Raw genomic sequence first — 19,601 nt, forward strand, 5'->3', positions numbered from 1 at the left:
TGCCTTACCGGAGGAATTGGAAATTATTGGAAATTCACTTCGAGGACTTTGATGATCGTTCAAGATACTGATATGTGCTTTTATATAAATGAGTAAGTACACTATAGCAGCCCTGAATAGGACCCCCAAGACTTATCTGGCATACATACCACAGACATAAGCATACCGGTGTAGGCTGCCCGTTACGTAGACTGAGCCTGCAGGCGTGCCCGCCATCTCGAACGGCACGTATGCAAATTCAATTTCTTTGAGCGAGTCCATTTTCGAGGGGAGGCAGGCACCTGCCAGAGGGGTCCGAGAACTGAGGGCTGGAGCGTTTCACCTGTAACTCCCCCTCCTCCTCATGGTAGTGCCCAGAGCAAGACGGAGGTAAGCGCTGCGCGCGGCTGGAAACGGGCCTGCGGCCGCCGGGCTGCCATGAGGCACCTGCCGTACTTCTGCCGCGGGGAGGTGGTGAAGGGCTTCGGCAGGGGCTCCAGGGAGCTGGGCGTCCCCACGGGTGTGCGGGGTGTGCGGCGGGCCGGGGTGGGTCGGCGGGGCGGGGGCGGCCGGTTCTCCCGCCGCCGAGCGGGGCTGCGGCGGGTGCCTGAGCCCCTCGGGGCGCGACCGGCTCGAGGAGGCTGAGCTGGTGCCTTGTTAGGTTTTTTGGTGCTTTTATTTTACTCTTTTTTTACTACCCCCTCCCTTCCCACCCTCTTCGCCGCACCTTCTCCCCTCCCTTCCCTCCCCCCTCCCCGCATTACTTACGGTCTTGTTCACTCATTTGTGCCGGTTTTTGTTGTTGTTGTTTTCCGGCCTTCTGTTAAATGATCTTTCTGTCTTGTTCTTTGTTGGTTAGCTTATCAGATGATGATGATTTGCAAGATGCTGAGAAGGGATCATGTGCACTGTGAATGGTGGTGTGACACCCTAGTTTGAAAAACATCCGTTCTCACAAATTTGCTGGACCTCAGATTAGGGCAAGAAAGGGAGCGGGCTTTTGGAGTAGATTTAAGGAAGGAAATGTAAAGCAGAGTAAAAAGCGGAGCAACTGTAGTTGTCCTGACGAGAAGTACATTTTCCTATTGCCCTTCGCTGTTTGACTTGTTTGGATACAGATAGAGGTGTATGTGATATGAATTTCAGTCTTTTCTAAAGGTGGGCTTAAGTCAGCGAGCATTTTGCACAAATCCTAATAGTCAAGACAACCTATAACAAATCCTGAGGTACTGGACATGTGACAACATCTGCTAATACAAACGTGGTTCTTTTGATCGTTTATATATGGCTTATTAGTATCAAGGAATGTGGGTGGGAAGCTTTTTCTGCTTATGAACTAGGATATAAATCCACTAACTATAAATTCTTTAAAATCATCTGGAAACTTTGCATGAAGAGCTCTACCGATGTGTGAAGTAAAAGTAGGACAGCTGTTTGGCTAAAGTCTTAGACATATTCCCCTCAGTTAGGAAGGAACCTATTTTATTTCAGATTTGGGGTTTTCTAACAACATCCTAGAAATCCCCAAATATGTATAACCTAAAAGGCAAGATGAAAAGAGTGCCAGGTGACTAACGTAAATTAATTTATTTTTACATATTTTAGTTACTAAGAAAGAGACTTACTAATGCATAAGTAATTTTGAGATGTTCCTATACAGTGCAAAAGAAACTTGATTTTTCTGTTCTTTGTTCACACTAAAGCAGTGATAGTCCTAATAGTGAAATGCATTCAGGCTGCATATATTAGTTTATCAATTTTAACTCTAGAATTAACTATTTAATTATAGGATAGAATGTATATAACTATGAAATAGTATGTGTGGGAGATAAGGTAACTTGGGTATTACCACAGAGACTACATTTTATGAGGCTGTTTTCTGATTTATACTTTGGAAGTCACACATTGTATTGCTATCATCAGTGTTCTGCTTGTAAATAGCATGCAGATGGAACTTGGCTTGTAGGTGTTTGAAAATTTTGTAATGTACTTTACTTACACAAATGTACACTTTCTAAAATTTTTGCAGCTAACTTTTCTGAGCAAGTAGTTGAAAGCTTTCCATCTGATATCTCTACTGGTGTATACTATGGATGGGCCTGTGTTGGAAATGGAGATGTGCATAAAATGGTTTTGAGCATCGGACGGAATCCTTTCTATAAGAATGTTAAGAAATCAGTGGTAAGAACTTTGCTTTGTATGGTACTTTGATTATAATAAGTGAGCCAGACATTGACTTTGAATAAAATAAGCAGAATTTGATCCATAAATGAGGTTAGAAGTTCTCTTTGGTGTTATAAATGTATTTGGTATCAATCTCAAATTTTTGTACTCTGGAGAGGGAAAAAAAAAATCCCCCCAAACCTCTCAGTAGCCGTAGAGCATGCAGCCATAGATAAATCAGGCTTATTTTCATCTGTCGCTTTCACCATTAGTTAAATACTTCTGAAATCAAAATTTATACTTCCAAGCTGGTTGTTACTTATTGTGCTGACAGCTAGATAAACGTAAGCTTAATAGATATATTCAGTTCAGTGATTGAGACCCCTAGATTGATCTGGATAGTCTCTCATCCTGTGTAATCCATCCACATTTAAAGTACGAGATTTTGGGGCATCTTAATTTGAAATTATTTTCCAGTAATTCTTCTCTTGCATGGTGGAATCCATACGTGTGGTGCTGTGGATTAATATACAGAATCAAGATCCAAAAATAAATAGTAACGTGACAGAGTTAAAATCCTGAACTGTGGCATCTATGTTTTTGTTGCTATCAGGTGCTGGTTCTTTACCTGAGTCTTGCAGAACTTGATTTTAAATGATAATACTTGGAAACAGTTTTATTTTGACATGAATCCCTGCTTCCAAGATAGCTGCCTGCACTATATTTAGAATTTTATCATTCAGTTCCCGTGATTTACTTGTAAAAGCTCTCTTTAAAAACAAATTCATTACAGTTATTTGGACTCAGCAACTTAATGATCAAACAAATCTAGGCTTTATTTGTGGTTTGCTGCCTTGAAAATCTTACCTCTAAAGTAAACACGTGTTCTTAAATGCCATGCAAAGTATAATTATCCCTACTCACATAATCAAAAGCTCTAGCCTCTTAATCTTGTGTTACAATTTAGACCGTCTCTGTTTTCCTGATACATGCCGGGGAGAGAATTCAAATTAGTGGTAGTATCTCAACATCCTTGCAACAAGAGAAATAAACTCAAAGTGCATCATGGTAATTGTCAACGTATTTATCTTTTAGGAGACGCATATTATCCACAATTTCAAAAATGATTTTTATGGAGAGATTCTTAGTATAGTCATTCTTGGATATGTTCGATCAGAAAAAAACTTCAGTTCTTTAGGTCAGTATTGCAGGTCTTTAATGTTTTATTTGTTTTGTTATTGCATATTAAAACTACTGTGTCATTGTTCTCTCTCTGTCTTCATAATCAGCTGTTTCATGTAGCTGTTTCTCAAGGCTAGAGAGACCTTACAAAGAGCTCTGGATAGACTAGAGAGCTGGACAATTGCCAACCACATGAAAATTAACCAGAGTTAGTGCTGGATTCACCACCTGGGACAGGGCAGTCCTATTTATATGTACAAACTGGGGGATGAGAGGCTGGAGAACAGCCCCGTGGAGAGAGATCTGTGGGTTTGGCTTGATGGCAAGTTCAGTATGGGTCATCAGTGCGCCATGGCAGCCAAAAGGGCCAACTGTGTCCTGCGGTGCATTAAGCACAGCATCGCTATCCAGTTGAGGGAGGCTACTGTTCCACTCTACACTGCACTGATGTGGCCCCACCTACAGTACTGTGTGCAGTTTTGGGTTGCCCCAGTATAAAAAGGACGCCAAACTATTTAGAGTGTGTCCAGAGGAATGAGACCAAGGTGGTGAAAGGCCATGAGGGCAAAACTTACAAGGAGCAGCTGAGGTCACTTGGTTTGTTCAGCTTGGAGAAGAGAGGGCTGAAGGGTGACCTCATTGCATTCTGCAACTTACTAATGGGGGGCAGAGGAGGGGCGGGTGCTGGTCTCCTCTCTCTGGTGACCGGTGATAAGACATGGGCAAGTGGAATGAAGCTGCATCAGGGGAAGTTCAGACTGGACATTAGGAAAAGGCTCTTCACTGAGAGTGTGGTTGGTTACTGGAACTGGCTCCCCAGGGCCAAGCCTGTCAGAGTTCAAGGACTGTCTGGACAATGCTCTTAGTCATTTGGTTTAGTTTTAGGTAGTCCTGAGAGGAGCAGGGAGTTGGACTTGATTATTCTTTTGGGTGCCTTATACCTTGAGATATTCTATGTCTTACCTTTGACTTTGCAATTAAATATTTTTTTAAGCTGAATCTACTAATGTGTAACTTGGTCATACTAAAAAAAGCAAAATCCCACAGCTTCCAGACTATCAGTACTTACTTATTTCAGTCTAAAAATTATATTGTCATGTCAGCCATCTGAAGAGTAGCTTGAAAATCATGATCTTGTTGTAAAAGCATTGGTTTAGTCTGTCCCATTTCTTTTAAAAATGCATCAGTGTCAAAATGGAAACATTTAATGAAATTCTGTTGACTTTTTTGATAAAGTGTCTTCGAACAAGGAAAAAGTGTTTACAGCAATGAGAAGTGCAATGCATGTGAAAAGCATGTCATTGTAGAAACAGAGAATGTTGCTCTTCTAACTTCATAATAAAAATTATATTCTGCCTCTCTGATTGTTTTCTGGTGTTCTCTAGTACACCCTTTTTCACTTGCTATTGTGTGTTCAGAATTCAGACCAGATTTTAAATACTGCTTTTCTTCTCTTTTGCAGAGGCACTCGTTTCAGCAATTCAGGAAGACATTGAAGAGGCAAAAAGACAGCTAAATTTACCAGAACATCTTAAACTCAAAGAAGACAACTTCTTTAATCTGCCAGAAGGCAAAACAGCAAACTACTAAGCAATACTACGTGGGTTTTGTCATCTCTTGGAACTCTTTTCTTTGCACTACTGTGTATCATATAAGATGTATGTGTGTACTGGGTCTGGCTGGGATAGATTTAATTTTCTTCATAGCAGCTCATATGGTGCTGTGGTTTAGATTTGTGACCAAAACAGTGAACGTGACACACTGATGCTTTAGCTATTCCTAAATAGTACTTGCACAGCAGCAGGGCCCTTCCTGGTTTCTTGCTCTGCTCCCACAGTGAATAGATTGGGCCTGTGTAAGAGGTTGATAGGGAACACAGACAGACAAGTGGCCTGAACTAACCAGAGATATTCTATGCCATATAATGGTTGTGCTGAGCTATAAAATAGAGAGGACGGGGTATAGAGAGGTTGGCCATTTTATGTTGAGGAACCAGCTGGGCATCAGTCTACCCATGTGAGATGGTAAGTGGTTGCCTTTGCATAACTTGTTTTGTTTTCTTTCTTCTTCTTCCACTTCTCCTTTGCTTGTTAATCTATTTTTGCCTTGACCCACAAATATTTTGGCTTTTATTCTTCCATTCTTTCCCTGTCCCATGGGTGCGAGGATGACAGAAGTGAACTAGTGACTGTATGGTGCTTAGCTGCCTACTGGGCTTATCTTGCAACAGTATGTTTAGGTGATTGTGATTGGAACTGAATGTTAAAACCACACAAGATGGTTTAAGGTTGTGTTACTTGATTGTTTAACCAGTCATGCAGAAGGAATGGAAGGCTGTTTTAGGTCTTTACAGAAAAATCATGAATCCAAATGTTACCAGTCATTTAAAGATCTTAGCATATGTGAAACAAGACCAAAGGTAGTTGTGACCTCTTCTGCACCTAAGGTGTGGAGAGTTGAATACTTCAATGAAGATTGTCAGTGTTTCAGATGGACAATGTTATTCCAAATTATTTGCCTAATTTTATGTCATTATTGCGTCTGGATTGTAGTTAGCAGCTTAGAAAATGTTTATATTGTTTGAGTCAAAAATTTACCAGTGCCAATGATTAGATAACAGTAACAAGAATAATGCACTATAGTTCCTATTTTTGATATGCTATATAGCTATCATAGTTGCAACTGTCATTTTAATTGAAATTATTTATTGTAATTTTAATGGAAATAGAGGAAATGACTGAGTTACTGGAATATGAGATAGATACTTCAGCCTAGTTGACTGTGCATGTGACAACTCGTAGCTTGTGTAGTTGCCTTCTGATGAAGTGTTTCACTGAAGTTCAGGAAGTGAATGACAGGGCAAAAGTTGGTACACTGTAGAAGTTCAGGCTCAAATGGTGCAGAACCAGTCTAACTATTTTTGCTCTTTGGGTCCTAAAGGAGATAAAGGCAACTGCATTTTGGTTGCTGGTGGCAGCTACCTTACATGAGAAAGACGTCTGGGTTGTTCACTATACTGACAGCGAAATGAATGACAACAAAGTTGACATTAGAATGTAAGGCAGAGGAAAATCTTTTCAACTTCTGCACCAAGTGCAGGTAAGATTCAAACTTGTGGCTGTAGATCCATAAAAGTCTTTAGGGATTAGGTCATGACAATCGGTTGAAGACCCTGGCAACTGGCAAAAGGGAAACATCGTACCCATTTTAAAAAGGGTAGAAAGGAGGACCCTAGGAACTACTGACCTGTCAGCTTCACCTCTGTGCCTGGAAAGATCACGGAAGAGATCCTTCTAGAGGCTATGCTAAGGCACATGGAGGATGGGGAAGTGATTTAAGACATCTAGCATGGCTTCAGCAAGGGCAAGTCCTGACTGACCAACCTAGTGGCCTTCTATGATGGAGTGACTACGTCAGTGGACAAGGGAAGAGCTACAGATGTTATCTGTAGACTTCTGCGAGTCCTTTCACACAGTCCCCCACAGCATCCTTCTCTCTAAATTGAAGAGAGATGGATTTGGGGGGTGGACTGTTTGGTGGATGAGGAATTGGTTGGATGTTAGCATCCAGAGGGTACTGGTGAACAGCTCAATGTTCAGTGACAAGTGGTGTTACCCAGGTAACACTGGGACCAGTACTATTTAATAGCTTCATAAGTGACATAGTGGGATTGAGTGCACCCTCAGCAGATTTGCAGACAGCACCAAGCTGTTGACACATCTGAGGGATGGGATGCCATCCAGAGGGAGTGGGACAAGCTCGAGAAGTGGGCCCATGTGAACCTCATGAGGTTCAACAAGGCCATGTGTAAGGTCCTGCATGTGGATCAAGGCAACGTGTGGTATCAGTACAGGTTGGGGGATGAAGGGATTGAGAGCAGCCCTGAGGAGAAGGATTTGGGACTACTGGTGGATGAAAAGCTGAACATGAGCTGGCAATGTGCACTTGCAGTCCAGAAGGCCAACAGTATCCTGGGCTGCATCAGCAGGCTGTGGCCAGCAGGTCAAGGGAGGTGATTCTCCCCCTCTATGCGCTGGTGAGGCCCCGCCTGGAGTACTGTGTTTGACTTTGGAGTCAGCACAAGAAAGACATGGACCTGTGGGATTGGGTCCAGAGGAGGGCCGTGAAGATGGTCAGGGGTCTGGAGCACCTCTCACGTGAAGACAGGCTGAAAGAGTTGGGGTTGTTTAGCCTGGAGAAGAGAAGGCTTCTTATTACAACCTTTCAGTACTTAAAGGGGGCTTATAAGAAATATGGGTACAAATTCTTGGCAGGGCCTGTTGCGATAGGACAAGGAGTAATGGTTTAAATCAAAAGGGGGTAGATTTAGAGTAGATATAAGGAGGAGATTTTATACAAGAAGGGTAGTGACAGGTTGCCCAGAGACATGGTGTTGTAGCGTAGTGCCTTAAAGGCACCTGCCTTGCCAGCTGATTACACATGAAACCTACATCTGGGTTACCATAACTACATTGGAGATAGATGATGGTGGAAGTCTTTAGTGAGCTCTACCAAGAAAACTCACTCCCATGTTCAACTTCCCAGCAAATGCCAGTCCCAGTTACAGATAAATATACACAAATAGGTGAAGGTATAACATATTTGTTAAGAGTGAATACATGGGAAAATTAGAAAGAATAGTAGAGAAAAACATCAGCAATGCAAGAGTATGGGGTTCCATACTTACAGTCCTTATGTCAAGCAAGGAAAGAGTCCCTGGGACTGATGGTAGGGTGGAAGCTTCTGCACAAAAAGCATCTCCGAAGCATGTGACAATCTGGGGGGTCTTTGTACCCACTTTTATATTCCTTAGGGAGAGAACTTACTCAATTCCACGTACGCTACACAGTTGTGAGTTTTTGTTCATGTGGGGCTACACAGTTGTGGTTGTGATCAATTCTGTATATGGATTGATATAAAGGGACGGTTACATAATTGTGGCTTATTTTGTCCTCTAGAAGCTAACACTGAGCTAGTGCCACAGCTCTGCATAACCTCTGACCTGTGTCGAGAGACAGTCAGGGACAAGTCTTAGCAACAGTAATGTCAAGGTCTAAGGCCTTGTGCAGGCCAAAGCCTAATGTCATCCTGTATCAGGTGGTAGATGCCCTGTCCCTGGAGTCATTCAAGGTCAGGTTGGATGGGACCTGAGCTAGCTGAAGATAACCTTGCTCATTACAAGGGGGTTAGACTGGATGACCTTTAAAGGTCACTTCCAGCCCAAACCATTCTATGATTCTTGGAATAATATATCAACGCTTCAGTAGATATTGAGTATTTACTACAAATTATTGATGTCTTTCCTACTCTGAAATATTTGCGCAGATAAATGGAGGGTGTGTTGTCGAAATTGGTAGTAATTTGAAAAATACTTGTTAAAATTAGATAGTATGTATATGTATATAGTGTGCATGTGCACTTCCAAATCTACTCCTTCACCCCAGCACAATTTTATGCCTGTCCCTTCCCATTCTGATCCTACATTTCAGAGAGCTCTGTCAAGGTTGCCTTATGGGGACTCTCTGTGGTGGGTGCTATCAGCCTGCCAGGACTGTAATTTGTAATGTTTTAACTTGCAGCCAATCTCATGGGGTATTTGGAAAGAAGCCTTCAGCAAGTCAGGGAGTCCTTGTAGCTGTGCAGGATTTCAGCCAAAACTTGATTATTCAGATGAATTTCCCTTTCTAATAGGAAAATAATAAAAGAAAATGAACTTACATGCTATCAGAAATACCATATTTTAAAAACAAAACAAAAAAAAAAGCAAACTAACCAAACAAAAAACAAAAGCAAAAAAACCTGAACCTGTTTAATGGACTTCTGATGTATGTATGTTGTATATCTGTACAAGAATTTTGAAAGTGAGTTTTTTTTTTCTCCACTTCAAAATTGAGGGATAAGAGAATTCTTTTAGACTTTTTTTCACCACGATGTATGGAGGCATTTTTGAGTATATAGCAATGTCAAGATCTTGTTCTATATTTTGGTTGTCTGGAAGAACAAATAGCAGCCGTGTTGGGTGTAATATATTGTCAAGCATATTTAAAGAAGAAGTCTTTATTGATTGTGGTGTTATAGCTAAGCTCATAGCTGTCTTTTCAAATTATTTTTTCCTAGTGATTTCATGTGTTGTGGAAATCATAGTGCATTAAACTGGTTGTCTTGAGTAACTTTATTCTGTAATTGTTAATGAATGCTACTATTCATAGTTAATTTCATCATTTGGTTTTAAAACCACTGTGATTGAGGGTAGAGAACAGTAGCAAAAGGAAAACTTGAGAAACTTAGTTTGCTCACAGCTCTCACCTGTATTGTGAAGTATGTATACAGTAAAGTAATAAACTGATTTTTTTATGTTTGCCTTCAAGTTAAAGAAGATGTAATTGCACTAGCTTGACTGAGTGTACCTATCTCTGCATATTATTTAATATCAAATATGGTATATTGGGTTTTAAGTTCAATACCTGATTCCTGGCACAGTATAAACTTTATGAAAGGTAATATTTTTGTATTATGTGCAGATAACTATTTCAGCTTATGTTGTGATGCTATTATTAATAAAATAACGTGAGTGAGAAAGTAGTATTGCTGCTTGTCACACGTTTTCTAATTGTATTATGTGTGATGCAAATCATTTGTGTGTATTCCTTGGCATATAATATAAGAGGTGCAGCAGAGTTCTTTCATAGGGTGCTTAAACTTGTTTCAGTTTTGAGGGGGGAGGGGGAAGAATTGTTATTCTTGATTACAAACTTGGTGCTACATTATTTATGTTCTAGATGTTTGCAGTTCTTTATTTGTAAGGCAATATGTGAACACCAAGTGAGGCATAAAGGTCACTGAAGTTGTTGGGGTTTAAGCAATGTATTCCCACAGTTTCAGATACTTTAAAATAAAGTCTGTGGTGCATTTTAATTGACTGTCTCCTTCTGGAATCTATTCTGAAATGGGGTTTGTTGACAGTGTGAGAATAACAGTATAAGAATTTTTTTCAAATGCATATAGATGATTATGGTCTTACTTGGATAGCTGTGGCATTAAGCTATCTATTGTTCTAATAGACTAAAGAGTCTATGCTTAACAGATAAATGGAAGTTAAAATGGAACATGCTTTCACATTTAGAAAATGTAAAGTGTTCTTTTTACTTTAGAACAGTTTCCGTATGTATACAACATAATGCTTTTGAAGTCTACCTGAAAATGAAATCTAGCTCCCTAAAACTTGAAAATCAATCTTAAAAAATCCTGATTGTTAAAAATACACACCTATAAACTTAGGATAGGTGTCATGTTAAGATTTTAATTGATGTGAATGTATTTTCATTTATTTTCAATAACTTACATACCGTGGACATGGAGACTGTCAAACATAGTTTTCCAAATGAATACAGTGAATTAAAATGCTAGAAAGTGTCATTAGTAGCATTTCTACTAAAGAGTGGCACTAGGCTGAAGTCTAGTTTACTGGAAACTCCGTGGATGAATAAGAATAGTAAAGAAAGAGGTGCAAGAGGGTGGAAGGAAAAAACAGGACCTTGAGGTGGAAAAAAGCTTGTAAGGGAAAGAATGTTGTTTTCGCAGAACAAGCCTCATAAGAATAAGGGGGCGATTCACAAGCATTGAAGTCCCTAGCCTATGGCTGGAAGATAGGTTGTCCTTTTGTCAGTTACGATGACCCAGTACTTGGAAGTGGTTTTAGGTGGATGGAGATTCGGAAAGGCTTGGGGAACCTGAACTTTTGAACTTTTCATCTTGGTAGGCTTGCCTGATGAGCTCATGCATATTACCTTCTCCGCCCCGGAGAGAGCCGAGGCTCGCTTCCGTGAACACGGGAGGTACGAACACAGACGTGAAGGGCTGGGTGGGGAAGTCTGTGCACCCTGCAGTACTCAGCCGGTGAGGAATCCGAGGAGGGAACCTGCGCTCGGGAGGCAGGGATGCAAACCATCGCACCATGGCTGCTCGGCGCGCCCACCCGGGGGGCGCCCGGTCTTGCCAGGGCGTAATGAAAAGTGCGTCACAGCGCATCCTCTCGCGGCCGTCGATGACTGACAATTGAGCAGTTCTCGTTTCTCACAAGCTTAAGCAAGAAGATGAGGGAGATTTGCCAAAGATACCAAGTGTGAAGTCTAGTTTACTGGGAGTTTTGCAACCTCATTTGTCACATCTGTGTTGAGAGGTTGTGCTGAGCCAAAGGAGATGAAAGTTCTTACTCTCTGACTAGTTGCAAATGTGTATCAGATAACTGTGGCCAAATACAATAATCACAAAGCTGCAGTAGGTGAACTTTGAAAGTTTGCCTCAAAAGAAGACTCTCTCCTATTTTTATATCTTTGATACCTTGATATTTTGATAACTTTGGTATCCTTCTTAGAAAGCCATTTCTAAATTGATGTATAGAGATAATAGTTGGTATGAATTATTTTTAATTCTTATTCTGCCCTTAGACTTCTAGTAATTCTTGGAACTAGTTTATTCAGTTTCTAAACGGTGAGAATCACTGCTCTGTTGGAGGGGTTATTGCCAATATTGCTGTTCAGCAAGTTTTGTGTCTAAGGGAGCTTCTGACAATGACTTAATTCCTAGGGTGCTTTCCTTTGCTATGTTTAGCACAGTTAAGTGTCTCAGTCATATGCAAAGCTTTGTAAGGGCGATTGCCTAAAAACTTCGGCAGTAAAGAGCATTCAGACGTTTAAATTAGCTAAAATTAAAGTGTGTCTGAAAACGAGTCCCACTCTGAGGGTTTTTGTACTTTATTTAGGACAGGGGAGCTATGTCCTCAAGAGTTCTCTAACCTGAAAGTAGATTTGTCTATACATTTTTTTTTTTTTCAAAATTTAAAACTGCTTTGTTCTTTTAGAAGTCGGGTGGAAAGAGTTGCATCCTGTTCTGTTCTGGTTCAATTGTTCAAACATTCATCTGACTCAGGGCAAAGGTCCATCTGCTAGAGCTGAAAATGAATCAAACCTGTATCTTGAAACACATTAATCTGTCTCAGGCCTCTTGTGGAAAAGTTTCTCTCATACGTTCACTGTTTGTATACAGGCCTTTATGTAACCTCCCTGTGGCATCCTGAAGTTGCATCAGGAAAGACTGTAATACTATGTGGTGATGTGGGTATGTCATAAGGATTGCTTTTTTTTGTGTTAGACACAGTGGATCTTCAATGTACTTCGGAATTTGTCATGGATCATGCTGTTTTAACAGCACAATGTCTACACTGGAGGCATGGATTTAAAAGTTAGATCCTCAAGCACCTGTGTTTTTCAGGTTTCTGTTTAACACTCAAGCATTATAATTTCCAAGGATTCAGGTGTTCTACTAGTTTTCATTCTGGAACTGAAATGATTTAAAAAAAATATCATCAAATTGTCTCCAGATTTATTTGGTTAATGGATATGGTTGATATAGGGCTACAGTTTTTTCCCCCTAATTTTCTTGTGTTTTTCTGAAGGGAGAAGAAAGACCTAAGAGAAGTTATAAACAGAAGACGCTACTTGGTAGTCTGATGGTTAGAGAACTTGCATTATCTGTTGCTCCAGGGAAGTATTTGGATAGATTTGTGACCTATTTAGGCTTTTAAGGGGACTCGAACTTTATAAACATTCCTGACAATGACAGTTAACATATAATTAATTACATAAGGTACTGACTTTATATAATGGTTGTCTTCTGTAATGACTGAGAATTTAATTTTTTGCATCAGAAAAGAACCTGGGAAATTAAGATGATGCTAAGTGACATGTAGATGAGGGAGGAGAAAGGATACAAAAAAGTAATTGGATGAGGGTTTTAGACATGACATGCAGTGAGCAGGGATGGAGGAACACAAGAAAAAAAATGAAGCAAGAGGAGCAAGGATTATTTATCGTAATGGTTGTTAGTTAAGTTTAGCACCTGAACTCTTCCTGAAAAAGAAAATGTGCTTATCTACATGCTAAATAGACAATATAAATAAGGAAGAATAAAATAATACTTATTTTCCTTTATACTATTCAATTAAATGTGTAATATAAACCTTCCAAATCATGCAAAGAGATGATTCGTACATCTGTTTTGTTTGTTAAGGTCTGAGAGGAGGTCTCCCTCCAGCGTAAACCTAAATCTGAGAAGAGATGATGTGGGAAACCAGTCATAATTACTGCCTACTTTGTAGCATATCTTTTCTAAGGGAAAAATTGTCTTTTGTCATGTTAACAATGAAAAAAAATCACAAGAGATACTGTAAAATCAGCCAGCATGTGCTAGACAACTTCCTAGTTACTTCTGAACAGTAGAAAACAACTAATGAAGTAGGAACATGTGGTACCTACCTTGAAAGGAGAACAGAAGTTACATGTGCATATGTCTATTAATTTTGCATCTTAACACCTATAAATGTATCTAGTTCATTCTGAGTATATCAGTGTACAAATGAGAATCTCTAGTCATCTGTTGTTTGATATGCTAGTACATATATATGATATTAATAATCTAATTAGAAAAAAAACAAAAAAAAACAAAAAAAAAACCCCCAAAACAGTGGAAGAACTTCCTAAAGTCTTTCTGTTTGAAAGTGCTTTTGAGCCCTTTGTTAGACTATCTTTATTCCTTATCAGGATACATGTCTGGTTACTTCTTGAAGTTCAGGCTTGAAACCACATGTACACATAAGAGGTTGAGGGAAGATAGTTCTTGTCTACTATTCTTCTGCCCTCACTCCTATCCGAACCCCAACAGGGACTCAGATGAACATAGGTGGAATAGTGATTTACTATGGATAATCAGGATTTTTCTATAGGTAACTTTTAAAGTGGAAAACTTGATTGCTAAGAAAATGTTTTTAATGCAGAAGTATGTTTCCCTTGAAACGTAATTTTTCATGAGAAAACCAAATGCCTCGAAATATTAATTTGAAAAGCTTCTGTGGTAATTTACACAATCAAGTTTATAATATTTTCATTCCTATCTTTGGTTTGAAATTTTACTCAGAGTCCCCAGCCAGAAGTCCTGTAATCATTACATAAAACCCTGAGGCAAATATACTGTGAGAACGCAGTCTGATCAGGGAATAGTCTGTTGAGGAAGGAGTCTTGGGCCTCAAAACACTTAGAACATAACTCCTGCAATCTACTTTTGTCCACCTCCTTTCCAGCAAAACTTCAGGGTAGAGTCAAAAAAGAGAAAGCTTTTCCCTATTTATATAAACACTGGGGAAAGATGGGATAAAGAACATGGGTAACCTACACTTTCCTTTGAAGTCAAATTACTGGATTATACAAGAGGTAAGTGGATGGTAAAACTACATAGGAGATACGATTTTTATGAGATCTTTTTGAAAGAGTTTTCCTACTGATAGGGTAATGAGAGAGTTCCCTAGAAGGACAGTGAAAATACATGTAATTGGTGAAGACTGAAGGACTTTGGAAGCTCTGTGGATTAATGAGAGTAGCAAAGAAAGAGGTGCAGTGGGAAGGAAAGGCATTGAGATGGAGAAAAGCTTGAGAAGCCAGTGGGTGAAGGAAATGTGCCAAAGGTAATGAGAATTTGAGGATGATTAAAAGAAAGTTAATTAGACAACAGTTGACTAGAAGAGATCCTATAGCAGCTTGGTTTTGAAGGATACTTGTTTCATTTGGGATATCTTTCTCACTATGGTGGGTGGAGGAAAAGGCAGGAGAAAGTAGAATTAGCTTTGTGGTAGCTAAGGATTTGTAGACTTGAACAACTGTGAATTTGAATTTTTCCATTTTTTTTTTCAGAACAGAGGGTGAAGGGATTAGACACTAGAATTCCGTAAAATAATCCAGAAGAGCAGTATTTCCTTTGTGTGCTGTTTTCTCTGTACGTTTATTACCGGCTTCCTTGGTTGTGCTCTGTTTTCCATGAAGTTTCTTTAGATGTGTGACTCACTCATGAATGTTTTTCTCTTGTGCCAATTAACTGTTAAACTTTGTTTTTCTTGGTGTCCATGTGGGCTTATAGCAGGGACTCAGTTGTGAATGCTGTAAAAGTGATATGGCTCTGCAGGTCACTAAGTTTGGGATTCCTTGACCAGTATTTTGAAACTCCCACTTTAAAAAAAAAATAAAAACTTTTAATAATTTCCCCTCCTCATATCATATATCTCTGATTTAATTCATCAGTTATTTACTACTCTCCTAAGAAGACTGGTTCACCTTCAAGGGAATTATCTGCCGTTTTGTAAAATATGTCACCCTACCCATGCAGCATAACATCATGCATGCAGCTGCCTGTTAAGAACAGGCTTATCATTTGAGCAGTTATTTGAATCCCTCCCCAAAACCACTACTTATTTGGGTGGAGGGAATTTACCAGAACTGCCTCTCTCCTAACAAATTGTGTCTCACCTTTCCCTGTGCAGCTTTAGGAAGCCTCCTGCTTTTGACATCCAGGATCCTTGACTGTATGTGACAAGCTCTGAAAACCAGAAGGAAGTGTCAGAGTGCAGAGCAGGAAGAATCAGAAGTGAAAGAATATGCAGCTGTAAGCTCAAAATGTGGTTGAAATGGAGTGCCCAAACCACAACAAATAACCTCTGAAAAAAAGTTGGCATTTGAGAAGAATTCGGAGTATTTTTTTCTTTCTTTCTTTTTTTTTTTTTTGATGATACATTCTTAGAAATGCAAATTTGTCTCAGTCTAACTTGTACAAATTTAGACAAAATTCTTTTAAGGAACAGGTTTTTCAAAATGAGTGCTTATTTGCATTATTTGTTGTTGTTGGTTTGTTGGTTGGTTGTGTTTTGTTTTGGTTTTTTTTAACCATTCAGGTCAACTTTAAATGCAAGAAATTGTTTTCATAAAGTGCTGATGAAGTTAGTCTAAGATCCCATAAACAAAATACTCATTACATCTATCACAGTGTTTTCAGACTGCAAAAGCATATCTAGGTTTAAGCCTTTGAAATGTGAGGAGAGATTTCAGGTCAAAGTAAATTCTTACAGTTGTGTTATAAACCATTCACAGCAATAATAAAGCATAGTGTTAATTAAGCCAAACAAGTTTAAGAGAGTGTCTTTCTTTCAGTATGACCTTTCAAACTGATTTTTCATTCTTCTTTCCCTTCTCTGTTTTTTTCAGAACTTCACCACAACAGAACTTGAATTAAAGTGACAGATAACATACATCTTTCTGAAGTACCTTGCTTTTGTATAACTTGATAAATATAGGTCCTCATTTTGGCTTTTGTGAAGTCACATGACTTCCAATTCCTCTCTCTTACTGAAGGTGCCATGATTAAAAGGTTAAAATTCAAAGTGGAAGAAATAAACCTCTCCTCTTACTTAAACTTACAGATGGAACTATCCTAAGGTCTTTAGGAATACTTAATACAAACAATTCCACTGGGGTATTGAGCCATAAAAATTAGGTATTTTCACACAATTAATTTGTAGACACCAAATCTAATCAACTGATTTATAGTTCTAGAGCAGCTTCCTACTGGAAATCTAAAGGAACTCAGAGAGTGAATGAAACTTGACAAATAACAGCATTTTCCAGACAGTTTTGTGCAAAGAATTTATTATTTCACAACAAAGGTCCATAAAGAACATCCTTTTATTTATGATAAATTATTTTCTGTAACGATAATTTAAAAATCACATTGCTATGTTCCTTTAAGTTACATTACCAAATAAATGCTAATTATTCCCTTTCCCACTGTCTGAACATCCTGAGCCATTTACAACAGAATTGGAATAGCTGCTTGAATAAATGTTCTGTGTTTAAATCACTGAGAAGGTAGATAAAAAGACAAAAGGAGTTTTTTTTGTGGGTGTGCTTATAGATCACATTTTCCTTTGCAGTAAACCCAGAAGTATGTGTGTGTACTGTGAAAGATTATTTGACAAACACCACAGTAAAGATTAATCAGAGGTTGATATATAAAATATTTTAGTTGTGTTTCATACAAACTGTGGATATAGTATAGTTAACCTGGAGTAGAGTCACAATCAGAAATCTTAAAACATCATAGATGCACAATTTCACTGTGAAGTATGCTATAAGATTATAAAGAGGAATGCACTGGTGTCAAGGAACACATGCACCTGATGATACCAATTAAGAAAATCTGGGTAAAGTCAGCAAACTTGCCTATTTTATTATGAATTGCTGAGTAACTATAATCACAAAGTAGTAAACTACTGGCACCCTATCCCCGTGGCATTCATCAGGTAGATAAATACACCCATCTTGTTTATATCTGCACATTTCTAGTAGTGATTGGCAAGGTTCTCAGTAAGTGTGTGTGCATGGTTTGAAGCAGAGTTAGCATTAGTTATAATGCACACAAATACGTATTGGGAAAGGATATACTCTCCACACAAATGCACAGAAACATAATCTCTTAACCAGCCTACATCTGGAGTGCTACTTAAAAGCCTAGCAAGGATTTATGTAAAGCTTTAGGAAAAAATGTTTTTAGAAACCATAGTGTTCTCACAGTAAGTGTTAGATAAAATCTTAAGCTCAGCATGCTAAGAAGTAATTAAACATTCTTAAATAAGTTGCTGACATTTAATAGGAAAAGCAAAGAGCAGGAAAGTAATAAATTAGTGAAGAGTTATCTAAATGAATAACTTTCATCATCATATTCAAGCTCATCTTCCTCATCATCCTCCAAAAGTCCATATTTAAATCTGCGATAGACTGTACCATCCTGGCCCATATATACAATGTCATCTTCTTCATCATCATCTTCATTATCTCGATCTCTGTACTCGATCACTTGATCTTCCTGGTAACTGGGACTCTCGTGGTAGTTGCTCACATAGGAAGGAAAAGTTTTGGAGTGATTTGTCAGCTTTTCATACCCACCTTTATTGACATTCTGGGTTTTGGCTCGTGATTTTCTCCAGGTGAATACAATGGCTCCAATGACAAGGAGAAGCAAAATGCAGGTAATAACAAAGAAAGTAGTTTTGCTTTTGTTCTCGGCTGGTAGAGTGGTCCGTAATACACAGTCATCTACAACAGCAGGTGAAAAACCAAAAGAATAAATGAGCTTGTGTGCATGTGTATGGCAGAGGGGTATTTTTCTTAAATTTTAGGCCTACTTACATTCTACAATACATTTAACTAAATACGTTATTCTTCTAGTATCACAGCTGTGACCTTGCAGCTGTGATGGTATAAGGACGTAAGCAAGGTTGCTGGGATAGTTATGCTTCTTTATTAGAAATAATCAGAAAGAAGCAGAAAAGCTTACAGATACACAAACACATTTTGACATGATGAGCTTAAAATGCAGTGATTCAGATAGCCATCCATTGAAGCAAGCACTCCTCAGTCACCTGGTTTGTGAAATCCCTGGCTATTTCACACAATAGCTGTGAGCAAAAGAAGGTACTGTCTCCTACATCAACTGAGATTGCTGTTATTTGTTTAAAGCCCTTCCTATTCTGGTGATGGAGCAATAGAAACAAATCGTGTGCCTGCAGCTCAGCAGCACATTTTTTCTCTGTTCCTCTTCTGATTTTTAAATGTCAGCCTAGTCGGTCATAAAGCCCTTCAGTACCATTAGTGCTCTTTGACATGGTCCTACCTTGTGTTTCACTGCAGTCACAGCACTCTGGGGTGCCTGCCGGATCAGAGTTGCTGCAGCAGGGCAGGCAGCGGCTTTCCTCCAGGTAGAGCTGCATGCTGGCTGGGCAGACGGTGCAGTTGAGAGGCCCAGGTCCTTTGCACTCCGTGCATGAGCTGTCACATCTCTCACACCTTGGCTCGTCCTCCTTCAGACACAGAACACAAGCAATGCGCCTTTCACTTTGTACTCTTTGGACCTGACCTGGCAGTTCTGTCCTGTCATTTATGGTCTGGGTGGTCATCTCTGTGCATTGCAGGTGTCATTGGCAAACACCGTAGGGAATAGGAAAACTAAAATTTGGTTCATATTTCCTGGGTTCTCAGTGATCTGCTTGTAGGGAGAGGAGGGGAAAGTGTTGTAGGAGCTTAGACATCTCACATAGACACCTAGACAGCAAGACAAAAATTCATTCAGACTGTAAGCTCTCGGGCCAAAAAGTGTGTTTCTGTTTTACTAGTCTCATACTAGGAGATCGATGGTTCTTTGGCAGTAATGATGGTAAAGTGGTCTTCAAGAAGTGTACTCAAGAGTATCATTAAAAGTAACTGACATGGGAGAAACAACATGAAATAATGGGGGGGGGAGGGGGGAAGGGGAAGGCAGCCAAGAAGATGAATTTCTTTTCTAACTTGGGAAGGAGCAGAAATAAGGAATAAAGCTGGCTGGAAATTTTCAAGCAAAACAGATTT

At 39.3% G+C, this 19,601-nt stretch overlaps 2 protein-coding genes across 3 annotated transcripts in view; one reads left to right on the top strand and one right to left on the bottom strand.

Annotated features, from left to right (window-relative positions):
• The first annotated feature begins 384 nt into the window (after nucleotides 1-384).
• LOC104355646 (riboflavin kinase) lies at nucleotides 385-16,324 on the top strand. Of its 2 annotated transcripts, XM_032983875.2 has the most exons (5): nucleotides 385-499; nucleotides 2,009-2,160; nucleotides 3,238-3,340; nucleotides 4,787-4,924; nucleotides 15,689-16,324. In XM_032983875.2, exons 1-4 carry the CDS (start codon nucleotides 418-420, stop codon nucleotides 4,912-4,914), a joined length of 465 nt encoding a protein of 154 aa, XP_032839766.1. In that variant the 5' UTR covers nucleotides 385-417; the 3' UTR covers nucleotides 4,915-4,924; nucleotides 15,689-16,324. The 2 variants fall into 2 exon arrangements, with proteins under 2 accessions (XP_032839766.1, XP_042644007.1); XM_042788073.1 differs by lacking the exon at nucleotides 15,689-16,324 and having other exon boundaries at nucleotides 4,787-10,239.
• Nucleotides 16,325-16,867: 543 nt separating this feature from the next.
• The window catches only part of PCSK5 (proprotein convertase subtilisin/kexin type 5), a 246,574-nt gene continuing 243,840 nt past the window's right edge, over nucleotides 16,868-19,601 (bottom strand). The window contains exons 36-37 of the mRNA XM_042787933.1: nucleotides 18,871-19,057; nucleotides 16,868-18,293 (exon numbers count right to left, since the gene is read on the bottom strand). Coding sequence (XP_042643867.1) covers nucleotides 17,890-18,293; nucleotides 18,871-19,057 — 591 coding nt within the window. The 3' untranslated portion in view covers nucleotides 16,868-17,889. The remainder of the gene's footprint in view (nucleotides 18,294-18,870; nucleotides 19,058-19,601) is intronic.

The sequence above is a fragment of the Tyto alba genome, unplaced genomic scaffold (assembly GCF_018691265.1).
Source record: "Tyto alba isolate M040663 unplaced genomic scaffold, T.alba_DEE_v4.0 Super-Scaffold_13, whole genome shotgun sequence".
In the NCBI taxonomy this organism is placed as follows: domain Eukaryota; kingdom Metazoa; phylum Chordata; class Aves; order Strigiformes; family Tytonidae; genus Tyto; species Tyto alba.